Source organism: Eurypyga helias, unplaced genomic scaffold, assembly GCF_000690775.1.
Source record: "Eurypyga helias isolate BGI_N326 unplaced genomic scaffold, ASM69077v1 scaffold28682, whole genome shotgun sequence".
NCBI lineage: Eukaryota > Metazoa > Chordata > Aves > Eurypygiformes > Eurypygidae > Eurypyga > Eurypyga helias.
In genome coordinates this window covers 1-15,186 of record NW_010234514.1, presented here as the reverse complement: position 1 = coordinate 15,186, position 15,186 = coordinate 1, and the positions used below count along the sequence as shown (strand labels likewise).

The following is a 15,186-nucleotide window of genomic DNA, read 5'->3' as shown; positions in this document are numbered from 1 at the left end:
GCTGATCAAGGCATTGAGTGACTCCAAGCCTTTCCTAAAGGCAAAGGTAGGAATCATCGTCCCAAATCTGAAGCCAGCAACTGGAATGGCACTGAGATACGTTTATGTGATGGGCACAGTAGGATGTCTAAACATCTGAGGGGAAATGCTACACTTGCCTCCTTCTCAGTTTGCATTTTATGGGTCCTGTGAGGGCAGTATCTAGTTGGTTAAAAGTATGAATTTGGAGGGTTCAGGGCTGGAAATCAGACATTTGAAAATGTTGTAAAGTAAAAATGATTATTTTTTAATACAATTAAGAGCAACATACGTACGTTGCTTTTAGACTGAGAAAAATGGAGAATAACATATTTGGGATGCCGTACCGAAGTGTTGTATTAATGTGAAATAGGCTGAGCACAGACCTGGTGGGTGCGAATCCCAGATAAATTTTGCCAGCAGATTGTCAGATTTTACCACTTTTTTTTTTTTATATGTGGTGTATCTTATTCCTGGTCATTTTATTTGTACTACCAAATTTTCATTGGGAACGGCTAGATTTTTTTTACGTATTAAAAGTTTTGGGTAACTTCAATATTGAGATTTTACTTCTCTTTAACTTTTCAGTATCAAGTTGGGCAGCTTTATTCGGTGGCAGAAGCTAGCAAAAATGAAACAGGAGGCGGCGAAGGAATTCAAGTTTTAAAAAATGAGCCCTATGAAAAGGATGGCGAGAAGGGACAATATACTCACAAAATTTATCATTTAAAGAGGTGAGAAAAGCATTGATACCTATGATGGTCGCTTGGTGTCGAGTGAGAACTGTTTAACAGTGAGGGCAGCCTTTTGTTGTTTACTCTTCTGGGGCACTGACTTGTCTTTTCCTGACGCTCTTTAATTTCCTGAATTGTCTGGTGAGGGGGAACGCACAGAGGATTTTAAATATGTGGGATAGAGTAATGGAGAACCATGCAAAATGTCCAGTCTGTGGGTAGGCAAATGCATCTCTAAGTGGGAATAATTTGAATCCTTAGTGTATAGCTGAAATGATGGGTTGGCATCACGGATGCTTTGTAGGGTAGCCCAAAGGACAGGAATGTTGATACAGCAGGTTAGAGAAAAGGAGGATGGTTATTGCATTACAAAGGAATAATGTTTTTACATGATGTGGTATTTAAGGAGGAGTTGTTATTGCCAGAATGCCCTTTAAAAACATCCTGTAAGGCATCACACAAGTTCTTGCGGTGTGGTAGGGTAATGCTTTTCTGAGAGAGGCTGAGTAAGGTCAGTAATACTTCCAGAAGTCACATGCATTGCAGAGTGGGTAAGCCCTGGGTTGATGGAAAACTGGCCCAAATGGGGTCTGACACTCCAGGGATTAGCAGTGGACGTTACTCCAGGGGGCTGCAGTACCCTGAGGGCAGCCGTGAGAGAATGTGTAACATGCTGTCAAGTGGTGAGGATTACTATTCCAAAGGTTTATAGCTGGGCAAAAAAAAAGATGTAAATAGCTGAAGAAGTGAATAGATTTGCAGTTGGCTGTGGTTTTCCTCTTCTGGCGTTTGGGGAGATGGAGGTGACCTCCCTTGGGCAGTGCCCTCCCTCAGCTGTTGTCTTTGCTGCGCTTGAAGACAAAAGAAAGCACAGCCTTCATCATGATCATAGTGCTTCCAAAATTTTTTCTAGCACTCTCTTAATTATCTTACTATTACTTCCCTATTTTTTTAAATTATTTTATGATCAGTAACACTGTTGGAGTTCCTGCCTGTTTAACTGTGGGTAACTTGTACATCGTAACCTGTGAAGTGGTTAGATAGAATGCGCCCTTCTTATTAGGGTGGAAGAACCCAATGAAGATTTTCAGCTGGCAACAATGTAAAAAAAATGTGGATGATGTTTGTTTTCTCACAGTAAAGTTCCTGGTTTTGTAAGGATGTTTGCTCCAGAAGGCTCCCTGGTGTTCCACGAGAAGGCTTGGAATGCATATCCCTACTGTAGAACAAGTAGGTCTCCCATTGTGTGTTTTGCTGTCGGGGTTCAGTCGAGGGGTGACCTTAAATGATTTAGGAGAAAAGAGGGTGCCATCAAGTGGAAAATATATTTCAAATTTTAATGTTGCATTTGTGAAGAGCAGAGCTGCTTCTGAAGAGCAGCCTCACTGGGCCAGTTTACTGGTTCCTACGGAGTCTTAGTATCCAGTGTCTCTAGGGTAAACTGACGAGGTCATTCTCTTAACATCTGTGTTTGGAAATAATTTAATTCTTTGTAGTCACTTAGAATAAGGTGACTGCTTTATTTTAATACTTTTAATTACATCAGTTCTAAGAATAGGCTTGATTTCGTTTGCGTTATCTTATCCTGAACTTCTAAGGTTAATGCTGGCACCTGCAGGTCTGCTGAACTCTGCTGCTTGAGGCACCCCAATGCTCTTAGGCTCACGTGGAATGTGTCCTGTACTGTGAAGCTGTCATATGTGAGACTTCTCAGAAACAACTGTATCTAATAATGCTTTGTGTTTCCTTTTCTTTTTCATTGCATGTGTTTCCGACGACCAGTTGTGACAGTGAGTATCTGAGTTACTATCAGTCCTATGCTGCGTTTTTTAAGATAAATTTTATCTATTATCACTGCTACGATTGACTCCTGACTCCAGCAAGCGAGCTCCAGCCTTTTATACGTGCCTTGCCAGGGTTCCTGGCATAAGGCTCCCTGTTACTTTATTTGTCTGCACTGGGCTATAGTTAGAAAGAACTGTAATTTGTCAGAGAAATGCTTTCATTTTTACATGTTCTTTTATGCCTTTACTTACCATCACAGCTGCATGATGTCTGTCCTGGTGAGACAGAATGCTAAAAAAGAAAAAAAGGCCAGATCAGAGGTTTCTACACTCTGGAATGCAGGAAGAGCAGTAAAAGAAAAAGTCAGTCCCTAACTGTTTGAAATCCAATTCAAGTGAAATCCTGCCTCATTAAAATGGGTTAACTGAGAATCTAAATGGATCGTGGTTTGGGGGGTTTTGTTTTCTATTTGAGATACATGGGAAAGAGATCATTAAGATTTCATTTCCCCGTGTATATATTTTGGTGAGCTGTTTAAGGAAGCTCATAATTTTAATGTTAAACTGCTTTATCTGCTCGCTCACGAACCTGACGTAGATTGTTACTAGGTGGATGCAGCATAAGGAGTGACAAAGGAGTTTGTGAACTGTTTAGCTTGACTCATGGTGATGGATGGGTGCACTGGTGTACGCTTTCTTACTTCTGAAATTGGAACTGTTCCCTGGTAGTCTTCAGGCATGCAGCTTAGGGGTTAGCTGGGCCTTTATGATCACAACTGTGCTACACAGGAACATCTCGTAGTTACTGGCTATTACCCCTCCCTCTCAGAGGGGTCTCATTAAGTTAAAGTGTAATGCAAATGTATTTTAGTTGTTTTCAGATAAAGTTAAGACAAACCTAACTGAACACAGAGGTAATGAATTTCAGGGTTGAGGAAGAAGGATGGTAATAATAGTATTATATCTATCTGTATGTGCAAAGTTAGAGGTGGATTTCTCAAACATGACTGGCTTTAATTTAGTACTTACTGCTGTAGTTGATACTAGTTACCTCATTGTAACTATTTGTGTGTGTAGGTGAGGGGACTGTTTCTTTTATAACTTAAATAGGATGTGTTGCTAGTCAAGGCTGAGTAGTGACTTTTACGTAAATAGCATTTATCTAAAATTTAAGCAGAGAAGTGTAATCAGACTCATGTTTTTTTGATTTTAATTCTTACAGAATGAATACATGAAAGATGACTTCTTCATAAAAATTGAGACCTGGCATAAACCGGATTTGGGGACATCAGAGAACGTGAGTTGGGATTTGGATACCCAGCATTAGCAATATTTTCAACACAGTCATCCAGATAAAGTATTCTATCCCTGGTAATGGTGGATAATTACTGCATAAATTCAAACCCAGTGATCAATGTAAAACAAGACAAGCATCATTCAAATCCTTCTATGGTGGTAAAGCTGTCTCACCTAATGATATGCAAGAGCAAGAAAAGGCTTTTATTTGTTGTGTTGAGGTCAATGCAGATGCTTGACTCTCAAATATTAAATAGATATTCAGTAAATTCTTACTAGTTTCGTGTTCTTTTACCTTAGACACACTAGTGCCACTTAGGCTAACAAATTTGTTTGAAAACAGGTTTCACAGAGCTATTGGAGTTTCTCTGTGGACATTTCTGTACAGTTACGTATTGAAGCTGCTCATTTTCCTCCCAAAACACTTGATTTCAGTTTACAGGTCTCTCCAGGAGATTATTTTTATCTTTAGTGGCAAACATAAACCATCCACAAAGGAATAATTGTCTGTATGTTTTCAGTGCTTGGATGAACTGTAGCGTTGTGCTACAGTTGTGTGGATTTCTTGGGCAGCTCTGATTGCTGTAATTGCCATATTAGGTGTGCCTGGCAGACTACAGGTGTGAAGCTGAATACACCTTTCTACACCTTTTATAGCACACACGCTTCATCTGGTCCATAATAAAGGCAGCCCTATGATTTAGGGAACCTACTAGGTTTAGTCAGGTTATTGAAACCTGCTGTATTTGTACTTTGGAATTTGTGCAGCTTTCTGTAGATCAAAAAGCTCATGCAGATTGCTGAGTGGGTAATGTTTCTAATTAGAGCTTGATTTCATTAGTTCTGACAAATGGGACAGAGAATACAGTTTAATCTTAAATCCAGGTTTCCTCAATGCATAAGAACTGAAGGCTTTGAGCTGTTTAAAATTGGTTAGTGAGTGAATTAACCTGTAACTGTAAAGATTATGCCTTTTGGAAAGGCAGAGGATGAGAGAATAGGTTTTGAACACTGTTTATGAAGTCCAGAAAAAGCCCCTGGCACACATACATACTGCAGAAGGTGCACCACTGTGTAAGGTGACAGCATGGAAATCATTCCTTTTTCTCTCCTTGCAGGTGCACAATTTAGATCCAAACACGTGGAAGAGTGTTGAAGTTGTCCATATTGACATTGCAGATAGAACTCAAGTAGAACCAGGAGTAAGTAAATGCTCTGCTCTTGAGATACGGGTGTAGCACGCAGCTAATTCCATTGATGCTTTGTGTTGCTTTTGAATGAAATGGTACGGATTGTGCCCAACACACAAATGAAAATTGTCCTGATTAGAATAATTCATTGCAAAGTTTCACCCTGAGGAAATGCATTTACAACTTCAGTCTACTGAATTTGACTTAGAGTTGCACAATGAAGCTTTTTAGCACAGGTGTAGATTTTACTTTAAATTGTAGATCAAGTGATTGATTTGGTCACAGAAGCATCTGTGTGCTCATCCGTGGGTGTCAGACGGAGTGCAAGAGTCTGTCTCAGCTGTGCTGCATGGCAGAGCACAGCGTCTGCGCCGAGCTACTCCTGTGCTTCTGCTACTTACTGGTTCCAGATTCTTGAGACTAAATTCTGTTGCTCCACATATCCTTGCCATAATCCCAGAGGACATCCGTGGGTGTCAGACGGAGTGCAGGAGTCTGTCTCAGCTGTGCTGCGTGGCAGAGCATAGTGTCTGTGCCGAGCTACTCCTGTGCTTCTCCTGCTACTTACTGGTTCCAAATTCTTGAGACTAAATTCTGTCGCTCCACATATCCTTTCCTCTGGGATTATGGCAATCTCAAGAGGATCCATCAGGTTTTGCTATTGAAATCTGGACCTGTGTTTTGTATTTTTGTTGGTTTGAACTTTTGTTCATCAGGGTATTTCTCAAGACGTAAGCTGCTCATCTCTTCTGAAAGCTGTGGGATTACTTTTTCAGTTTCATCTTAGTGATTGCCTTGGCAAATATAAGTGTCCTGGATACACCCAGAAGTCTATCCATAGGAGTCTGTGGTCTCTCTGTTTGAAACTGTTACCTCTTGTCCTGTCACTACAGGCCTCCGTGAAAAGTCTTTCTCCATCTTTCTTACCAGCCCCTTTATGTACTGGAAGGCTGCAGTGAGGTCTCCCTGGAACCTGCATGCCTCCAGGCTGAACAACCCCGATTCTCTTTGCCTTTCTGCACAGCAGAGTTGTTCTAGCCCTCAGGTCATTTTTGTGAACCTCCTCTGGCCTCTCTCTAACAGGTCTGCCTTGTGCTGGGGGCCCCAGGTGGGCTTTCTGAGAGCGGAGCAGAGGGGAGAATCCCCTTCCTCGCCCTGCTGCCCACGCCGCCTTGGATGCGGCCCAGGGTACGGACGGCATTCGGGGGTGCGTGCGGCATTCCGGCCTGCCAGTGCACACGGCCGGCTCGTGGCCAGCTTTTCCCAGTGTGTGTGCTTGATCTGAGTAAGAAGGTAGGCTGTGTTGGTTTGAGATGCTGGTTTATGCAGCTTCAGAGGGCGGCTTCACCACGTTTATGTGCCTGTCTTCCTTGTTATTGCTGCCATGGCTTTCACACGTGGTTATCTACAGGGGTTGGTGTCCGGTTTGTTCGGTTGTAACAGCTGGACCGTTCCATGTATAATCATTTATTTTGGGGTAGTAGGAAAATGATATGCGCTGACATTGACACTTATTAATTTGTGTTTACACAGCAGATTTGATTGTCTCCGTTTTGTGCAAGAAGGTGTCCTTTATGTTATTTAATTGTTATTTTCTGAAAATAAATACTTGGTTATCCTGCATTGTGAGGTTACAGGAAAGTAGAGGAAGGAGGGGAAAGGCTGTGGTGTGGGAAGGTTTCTGCTTCATGAATTTCCATTTGCGTTATCAGCATAGGTGTATAACCTGCACCGTTGCTTAACTGATGTTTAACAGATGATCTGTGGATTTACATGTGTGGAAATAATGTTTGGAGAACCTCCCTGTGCACCGCATCAAATGTGTCTTGCCTATTCTAATGCAGCGAGGAATCCTTTTGCTGCCCCTTGGTCTTTCAGACATTCCATGTGACCTTAGAGCTGAACTGGCAGGTAAATGTGTGTTGTGCATTCCCTCTTCCGTGCCTGGAATTGTGGCAGACAACTGCAGCGCTGTCATCTCTCGGGGTGCTTGCTTGAAGGAAGGCTAGAAAACTTGGGAAGTATAAAGTTCTGGAGGCTGGGAGGTGCCTGTCTGGAAGATCAATCTGTATTTAAATGACTTGCAGAACCAGTGGTTCTATCTGGCCTATTGTGTTTATTAGCTACTTATATGCCCATGAGCACATCTAATCCATTCTTGAGCCCATTTATAGTTCAGACCTTTATGGCATCATGAATTCTGTAGAGTGTTCGATGGAACAGAGAAAAAATACTTCCTTTGTGCCTGACTGACAGTTTAATTGAAGGGGAAGGGGGAGAGGAATGTTTCCTATTTATATTTTCTGCACAATTTGTTTTCCAGATTTTGATCATATTTTCTTTTTCTTCCCCCACCTCCTCTTTAGCTTATTTTTCTAGGCTGAGGGTCCTTATCTTTAAATCCGTCCTCATGTGGAAGCCATTTCATTTGTGGAAGTCCTTGGAACTATTTACAGTACATTATCCTCTCTTTTTTTCTCTTTTAATTGTCTTTTTTGTGTATTTGACCTACTGAGTATCGAAACTGTGATTGCAGAGTGGTTTAATCCAGATTCTTAACTCTATTCAGGTGTTTCTACACTCGCATTCTTTTTTTTTTTTTTAGTAACTTCTAACACCGCTTACTTTTAGCAGATTGTTTGAGCAAGTATTTTCAAATTCAGACTCACAGTGTAGCCTGTTACTGTGTCGGGGTACTTGGGACTAATCTTCCCCATGTGATTCCAATTTCCATTTCATCTCCCCGAAAGCGAGTTTTGCAAAGTCCTGTCTTTATTAAACAAAGACTGACTGTACTCAAACTTTCATGCAAACTTTGATAACCCAGTAATCTGTAGGCTGACACCATTTCTGCTCCACTGGTTTGGCCCCTTTCCTAGGCAGTTAGGGATTAGTTAGCAGTAGTTCTCTGGGACCCACGCTTGTAGTCTCCTCTGTTATGAAAATATGCAGTTTTTGGCCTTGGTTTTCTCTCTCTTTCCTGCTTATGATTCCATGAGAAATACTTTCCATTTATGTAATATCTTTATGAAGTTCTGGGAGTGGAATAAATTTGGAAGTTCAGCTACATCCTAGTAAGAAAATTGCCCTGAGCTATATGCTTACCCTGTGCCTTCAGAGAAGCTGCTGGTTTTGGGTAGTAAATGTCCCCTGTGAAAGCATTAGCTGTTCTCCACGTGTTGTCCAGAGATCCTTTGCCTGCAGTTCCATCGTCTTCAGTGATGCTACAGCAGTCACTACTCCCCTCAGTCAGGTAGTTTCTGAAATTGTGTGCATTGTATGGCATTTTCTTTCAATGTGATGATGTTTGTGGTTTGGGAATTATCATTCCAAATGGCTGGCTGAGTTTTTCGGTGTGCCTTTTTTTTTTTTTTTAGGGAAAAGGAATAGTCAGTGTTGCTGAAGGAAAGTTTTATTTGTACATTTCTTTTCTCAGTCACAGTTTTGCCTGGAAGAGCGACCCAAATGTGCTATTTTGGGCAAGAGTATGACTGAAAGATTGGAACTACATTTATAAGATCCAGCAATTTTGATAAAAATTTTCATATATTCACGATTTATCCTTGTGTTCAGTGAATGAACCTTATCCAACCTATTGTAGTGTGGCAGTTACTTTAGTTTCACAACACAGTCAGCGTAAATACAAAAATAGTAAATTTCTTTATGATACTAATGGCATGCATATGCTAACTCATGCTTATTTAAGTACGTATAGAAAAGATTTGGCCAACATCTGTGGCTTTCGTTAGATATAAATTTAACCCTGCCCTCTCTTAATCATCTCCAGCATGCAATCTATGTAGCTTTATGATTTGTATATAAAAATCACTTCCCAGGAGAGCATAACTTTTGAAAGAGTAAGCAGAAGTGAACACTCAATTAACATCAGAAGAGGCTGCAGTTTTGGAAACAATTTGTAAGAAAGTAGAGTGTGGTGCAAACAAAGAAATTGGAATCAGGTTTATAGCTATTTTTGTGCAACGAAGAAATGAAACGTCTTGTTCTAGGTCATAGTGGATCTTCATCGTATTACTTGAAACAAAACTCTAAAAACAGAGTCTTGTGCTGACGAGTCAGACAACTTAACGTGTACGTTAAGTACCAGAGATGCGTGCTGGGCACACAGCTGTACCGTTCCTTGTTCTGCAGTTGAAGAAATAGAATGAAATACAGGAAATGCTCTTCTTGTAGTCTGTAAGAGTGTCAAAAGATTCTTGAATGAAAGAGCTGGTTTTCTGGTGGGTGGATCTCTCCCATTTCAGACTCTTTTATCAGGTAATAAGCATCTAAAAAGTTCATATTATTAGTCCAGAAGCTTAGCGTCATGGTGCGTTTTATTGGTGGCAGTCTTGGAACATCTTATCCAGGTCATAAAGTTGACCCTCTGTATTAGCAAGGGAATCAGAATATACCTCTTAAAAAATCAAGAACATTTCTTTTTGAAGAAGCCTGAGAAAGCCCTATTGACTTAAACTGGGGTTTTTGTGGGACTTCAGTTCTGCGGGGCGGTTTCATTTTGGTGTCCAGGTGAGTCGGGTATGTGGGTGCATGGACCACTGCGGGTGCTCAGCTGGGTGACTTTGGGTCATGTGGTCCTGTCTTTATTCAGCAGTTGTTTCTCAAGTCTTGTGAAGCTCCAGTGTCAGACTCCTGGGTGTTTACAGTCTAACCTACGGAACTGCTGTGCACTGAAGGTTGCTGCAATGGCTGTGGGTATGCAGTGGTCAGTCTTGTATTTAGCTGCTGCAGAGGAAAGCCCTGGATCTCTCAAGTATTTTAACTCACTGGGAACTGTGGCTCCTGTAATGTCCCTGACTTGTTTAAATCCATGGTAGTGATCAGGATTCTGACATCCAGACTGGTAATGTCACCCCGTGAAAGTGACTGTATGGATGTGTCCCTGCCCACCAGCGCTCTTTGACGTGCCAGTATCTAGAGAGGTGTGGAAAACTGACTGCTATAGACCTGGCTTTTCACCCCAGAGTGTGTCTTCAGCTTTGCCTTGGACATTTGCACTGTTGGAAGAGGCTTGTCTGAACTACCAGGTTGGAAGAGGTGAGCTGCTCAGCCTCCATCAGTACGTCTTTAGGATAAAGATGCAAAGGAGTAAGTGTTGTCCCGGGTGATAGTTAGATGGCCCTGTTACTTATTCCCAGACTTCCATCTTCCTTACAGAAACGGCCTTTCTTCATATTGGGATGCTATTTGCTGTTTTAGGAAATAGAAGACTTGTACACACTTTTTGTTTTGCTGAATTCCTTCAGTAGTGCCTGTGGCTTGCTGGTTTAAGCATGCATCTTAAAACACCCATCCCTGGAACAAGCTATGTAGGTATAAATAGGACTTACTTCTAGCTTACTAGTGTCTTCCCTCATTCTGTCTCCTGTCTCCCCCAACTGAGGCATTTTTTTCGTATTGTCCTGGGTGCTGATAAACCTTCATCTCTTCCAGATTGTCTTATAAAACAGTCTCTTTCATGGAGACCTTTAACTCCTCGCACATAGCTCAGCGCTGCGGTCTGTGCTGATTTAACAAGGCTGATTTGATTTTTCATCTGAACCTTGGCATCCTTTCGAAGGGGATTTTGGGGAATAGCTGGCCTGATAGCTCTCCTGCAGCCACAGGGCTGTTCAGGAGAGGGGAGCGACTGCGAGACATTTGCTATTAAAAGACATTTAGCTAAACCTACCCAAAATACACAAATGCTTTTCTTGCATATCAGTTAAGCATACGGTAGCGCTGTGTTTGTTAGGAGCCTCGGGAATCACGTGGTGAGTTGGGAGTATGACATGCTTTGATCAACCTGATTTTGATCGTACTGTGCTGTGAATGAGCATTCACAGAGCTGTGGGTCATATTGGAGAAAAGTGCAAGTCCACGTTTCCTTCCACAGTCAACTGCATGTGCACTTTTGGCTAAATGCTGATGGTAGTGTGTGTTCTGTTCAAAAAGCTAATGCAGAATTGAGAGGGAAAGCCAGAAATTGTGTCCACCTGCCTAGTTAGCATTATGCTGCTCTGTTAAGGAAGCTTTTTTTGTGAATTTGCAGATAAGACATCAGACTTGTATCATTTTTATGGTTCTAAAAGTTTTCTTAAATTCATTCTGGCCTGTGTATATACTTCCAAGTTTTATAGTACTTGATAGAGTGAACTATGAGCTACCAGGACTGCTACTACTATTGCATTTACCAGGACTTACAAATCAGAATGAGAATTGTAAAGAAGCAGCTGGGCTCTGAGTTTGCTGGGATTATTACCTTATTGTATGTGGTTCACAGTCTCTCTAAGTAATTCTTTATAATAGTTTGTTGCACTCACGCATATTATATTGAGATTTTGAGCAGGAACTGCCTATGAAATGATACTTGTATATTTCTTTGAAATGTTTTTTTAGCTCCTCTATATTGTTATGCTGCTGCGTAATCGTGTTTTGCCTGTCTAGCTTTCAAGAGGGCTTCAGGGTTTTTTAGCTGTAATATTTGTTCCAACAGCCGCCTGTTTTTCTTCCTAAGAAGGACTTGTTGCTGTCAGGAGTTAAGCTCTTGCTTCAGAGAGATTTTCCTTAAACTCTGCGGAGAACTGTTGTTTATTTGTACTTTGGCTCTAGTCCAGTCTTCTTCCTTGCGTGCTGTTAGGGTTCGTGTATTGAGAAGGGTTCCTACAATGCTCTCTTGTCCATCTAGACTTTCATCTAGACAGGGTTTTTTTCTGTCCGTGACAGGATTTGGGTTAAGGAGTCCTGAAAGGTCTTGGTTCAAAGCTTCTGTATGTGGTCTCTAGCACAGAAAACTTTACCATGACTCATCTATTTTCTTTGCATTTTTGTTTTCACTCCTATGTTTGATTTGTAGATAACGTTATTTTTTCCCCAGTGTTTCCAGCTGTGCTTATATGTGGGATGTATTTTACCATGTGAAAAACATGGAGGCTTTTTACCTATGTCCCCGTGCAGGGAGAGGTGGGATGGCAGGTAACAGCGTGTTGTGTGGGCCTGGCGTCCCTGTGGTACCCAGTCAAGAAATTCCACAGTGTAAAACAGGCAGATGGAAGTTGGGTATGTAGGTGAGTTGAGATGCCAGAACAAAGGTTGTATATGTCAGCAAAGTTCTTACCTTAGCAACTTTTCCGATCGTTGTGTGATTGCAGGTGTGCATCCCGCAGAGTGTTGCTGTGAGCTTGTGCGGTACGTGCCGTAACCCACGGCCCTGAAGTCCTTATGGTACGAGATGCCGCTGGTTTTGTTAACAAACACGATTTGTGCTCTTTAAATAAAGGTTTGGAGGATTTTGCATGAGCTGCCTGCTACTTGGAAACGGTGATGTTTCTTGATAGTCTTGCTTTCTTTTTTCCTTTTTCCTCAGGAAGGAGGTTGCAATGCAGCTCTAAAACTGCCAAGTATATTTTCACTTTAATCATATGACAGGTTCATTTATACATCTGCATCGTATTGAACGTGGAGGCTGTTTTTCTGGTGGAGAAAAAGCCTTACTTTCTGCAGTTTGTTTACCCTTCTTCAAGCAAGGATGCTGACTTCTTAAGTTTGGGGTTTTTAATTGATATTTTATATAGGTTTCACATTGTAGTGCTTACCAAGAGTATATTTTCACTTTAATCATATGACAGGTTCATTTATACATCTGCATCGTATTGAACGTGGAGGCTGTTTTTCTGGTGGAGAAAAAGCCTTACTTTCTGCAGTTTGTTTACCCTTCTTCAAGCAAGGATGCTGACTTCTTAAGTTTGGGGTTTTTAATTGATATTTTATATAGGTTTCACATTGTAGTGCTTATCAAGGAGAAGAGATCAGTTAAATTTCTATATTTATAAGCATGCTTGGAACCATTTTATTGCAGGTTTTTGACAGTGCCTTGTGGCAACTTTTAGCGAGTTGAGGTGTTTCATCTTTGGGGGGTGTGTGTGTTTAACCCTGGCTATCTTGCTGGTGTCACGAGGCATGTATGAGTCCCGTGGGAGCTTCTCGGAGTATGTTGATTCTTCCTGTCTGTTCCGGTTACTGAATACTTCAAGACTGTAAAGAGGGATGGCAATTACTTTAACAAGGGTAGAGTTAAGGGGTTTTGGTCTTTGAAACTGTATTTGTCCTGGGTCTTACAACCCAGTACAGAGGTTGGGTCTCCTTACAAGTAATGTCACCTGGTCAGAATCTGTGCACGTTATAATCTTATGCAGAGGGATTCATCCAGACTCCCATGGATTTTTTTCTTACTGGCATTGACATTTTCAGATTGGACCACAACAGTGTGATTTTTCCGGTAGTGATCGACACTGGATGTTAAGAAAAGTGAAAACCTTCACTCTCCTGCTTACTCCTCCTGCTTTCCAAGTGGAATGGGTGTAGGAAGGGCTAGTTAGGCAGCAGTTACGTTCGGTGTTGTCTGATTGGAACCAGAAGGCATGATAAATAATAGAAACATAACAGTTATGATAAAAACCAAATATATTCATATAATAGCAATCCTTTTATTATTATCATCCTTCCAATTAAAGAAGAGATGCTCTGCTTTCTGTCTTCTGGCATTTTGGTGCCTCCACATGTTATTGCAGCCCAGATTGTTTCCTGGGTCAGAAAATCGTTCAAAATAGTCTAACTCCCTGTAGTGCCTTTCCTAAAGCATAGTATTGACTAATAAATGCAGTTTATTTTTCTTAATGATAAGGGCCGCACTTAATTTGAGATGGTTGTCATTAAAATGAAGTGGTTCCGTGTGTTCCTTGGACTGGGGCTGTCCGTGGCAAATCCAGTGCTGATGAGCTGTGCTGTCTGGTGTAACCTTTCTCTTTGGCAGTTGGGTAGAGAAATCTCTGCAGTGTGCTGTTGTAAAGGAACAGTCCGAACTGCATCCTGCTCTTCATAAGGCTGCACCACTGTAGCTTTAGTAAGGAGTCAGACCTGCAGCTTCTCTGTCCTTCTAGTGAACGCTTTGGAAAAAAGGTTTTATGGCCTAGAAACATGTCACTGTTGAAGCATGAGCACATGGGGCTTGGCCAAGCGCTGCCTGTCGAGGGAATCTGTTTTCTTTTAGCAAGATATTTTCAAAAACTCACTCCCTTCTCAAAGATGCCTGTGCCTTCTTTCTTTCTTGATCATTATTGACCACTGATGGAGTTGGCAGTATTCTGCCTGTGTTTGTGTTGAAAATTGGTTACAGCTTTTGGTTTGAATTGCTGACAGTTTTATCTGGTTATGGTTTTCAGATTCTACCAGCTCTGACCCCTACCTACACGTGTTCCCTCTCTGGGTTAACAGACTTTCTTATTTTATTTCTGTCATGTCTTTTCTAGGCTGGAGATTTATGTTCTACTTAGTTATTTGAATGGAATTGGTTTCATAATTACTCATTCTTGCTGTCTTCTGTATCTCTTCTGCTTCTAATGTATTCTAGAGAAAAGGGTACTGCAAATTAATACAATATTCAAAATATTACAGCTGTACCACAAAAGTTTTTGTCATATTTTGTTATGTTCTCACCTGGTTTCCTAATACCACAGTATATTACATATGTTGGGCTCGTTTTGCTATCATGTTTCTGTTAGGTTTGGTCTGTTGTGCTATGTAGTGATCCATGGAAGCATGACAGCAATCTCTCTAATTACTGCCCTTCCTTCCTTTTCCTTCTCAAGAAAGCACAGAGATACTCTTTAACTACTACAACAAACCCAAATATGTTGTCATACAGTGCTTTGAGACTCCGTGTAGCTGGGCCAGCAGGCCAAGCAGCGTCCTCTGGGTATCACTAGTGCAAATGAAGCGCATGGCATGGATGTCCATATGCCCAGCACTGCTACGGTAGGAGTGTGTGTGAGCATCTACCTGGGTAGGATGTTCAGACAATCAAAGTAAGAAATTCAGGGTTTCTCTAATGCAGTACCTGTTTTTTTTTGCCAAACTGGCATTAAAATATGGAAGCTGTTTTTTTGGGACTTCTGTTTATCACATCGCTACCCCAAAATGGCAGTAATACTTGTGCCAGGGATTAGTTATCTAGAACAAATAAAATATTGGAAAACTGTTTATCTGTCTTTTCTCAGTGTCTTCCATCCAGTGTTTGAGTGGAATTGTTACATCAGCAGGTTAAAACAGTAAATACATTTCTATAAAAATATTCTGCTCTGGTATTTACATATATTCAATTTAGAATCA

General features: G+C 41.2%; 1 protein-coding gene across 1 annotated transcript in view; it reads left to right on the top strand.

The window, feature by feature from the left end:
• LOC104505759 (phosphatidylinositol transfer protein beta isoform-like) overlaps positions 1–6,210 on the top strand; it is a gene marked incomplete at both ends in the record, with an annotated part of 6,531 nt that extends 321 nt beyond the window's left edge. Inside the window, 6 exons of the mRNA XM_010146453.1 lie at positions 607–752; positions 1,891–1,982; positions 2,535–2,542; positions 3,759–3,833; positions 4,951–5,034; positions 6,106–6,210. Of these exons, the coding sequence (XP_010144755.1) occupies positions 607–752; positions 1,891–1,982; positions 2,535–2,542; positions 3,759–3,833; positions 4,951–5,034; positions 6,106–6,210 (510 nt within the window). The remainder of the gene's footprint in view (positions 1–606; positions 753–1,890; positions 1,983–2,534; positions 2,543–3,758; positions 3,834–4,950; positions 5,035–6,105) is intronic.
• Positions 6,211–15,186: the final 8,976 nt, after the last annotated feature.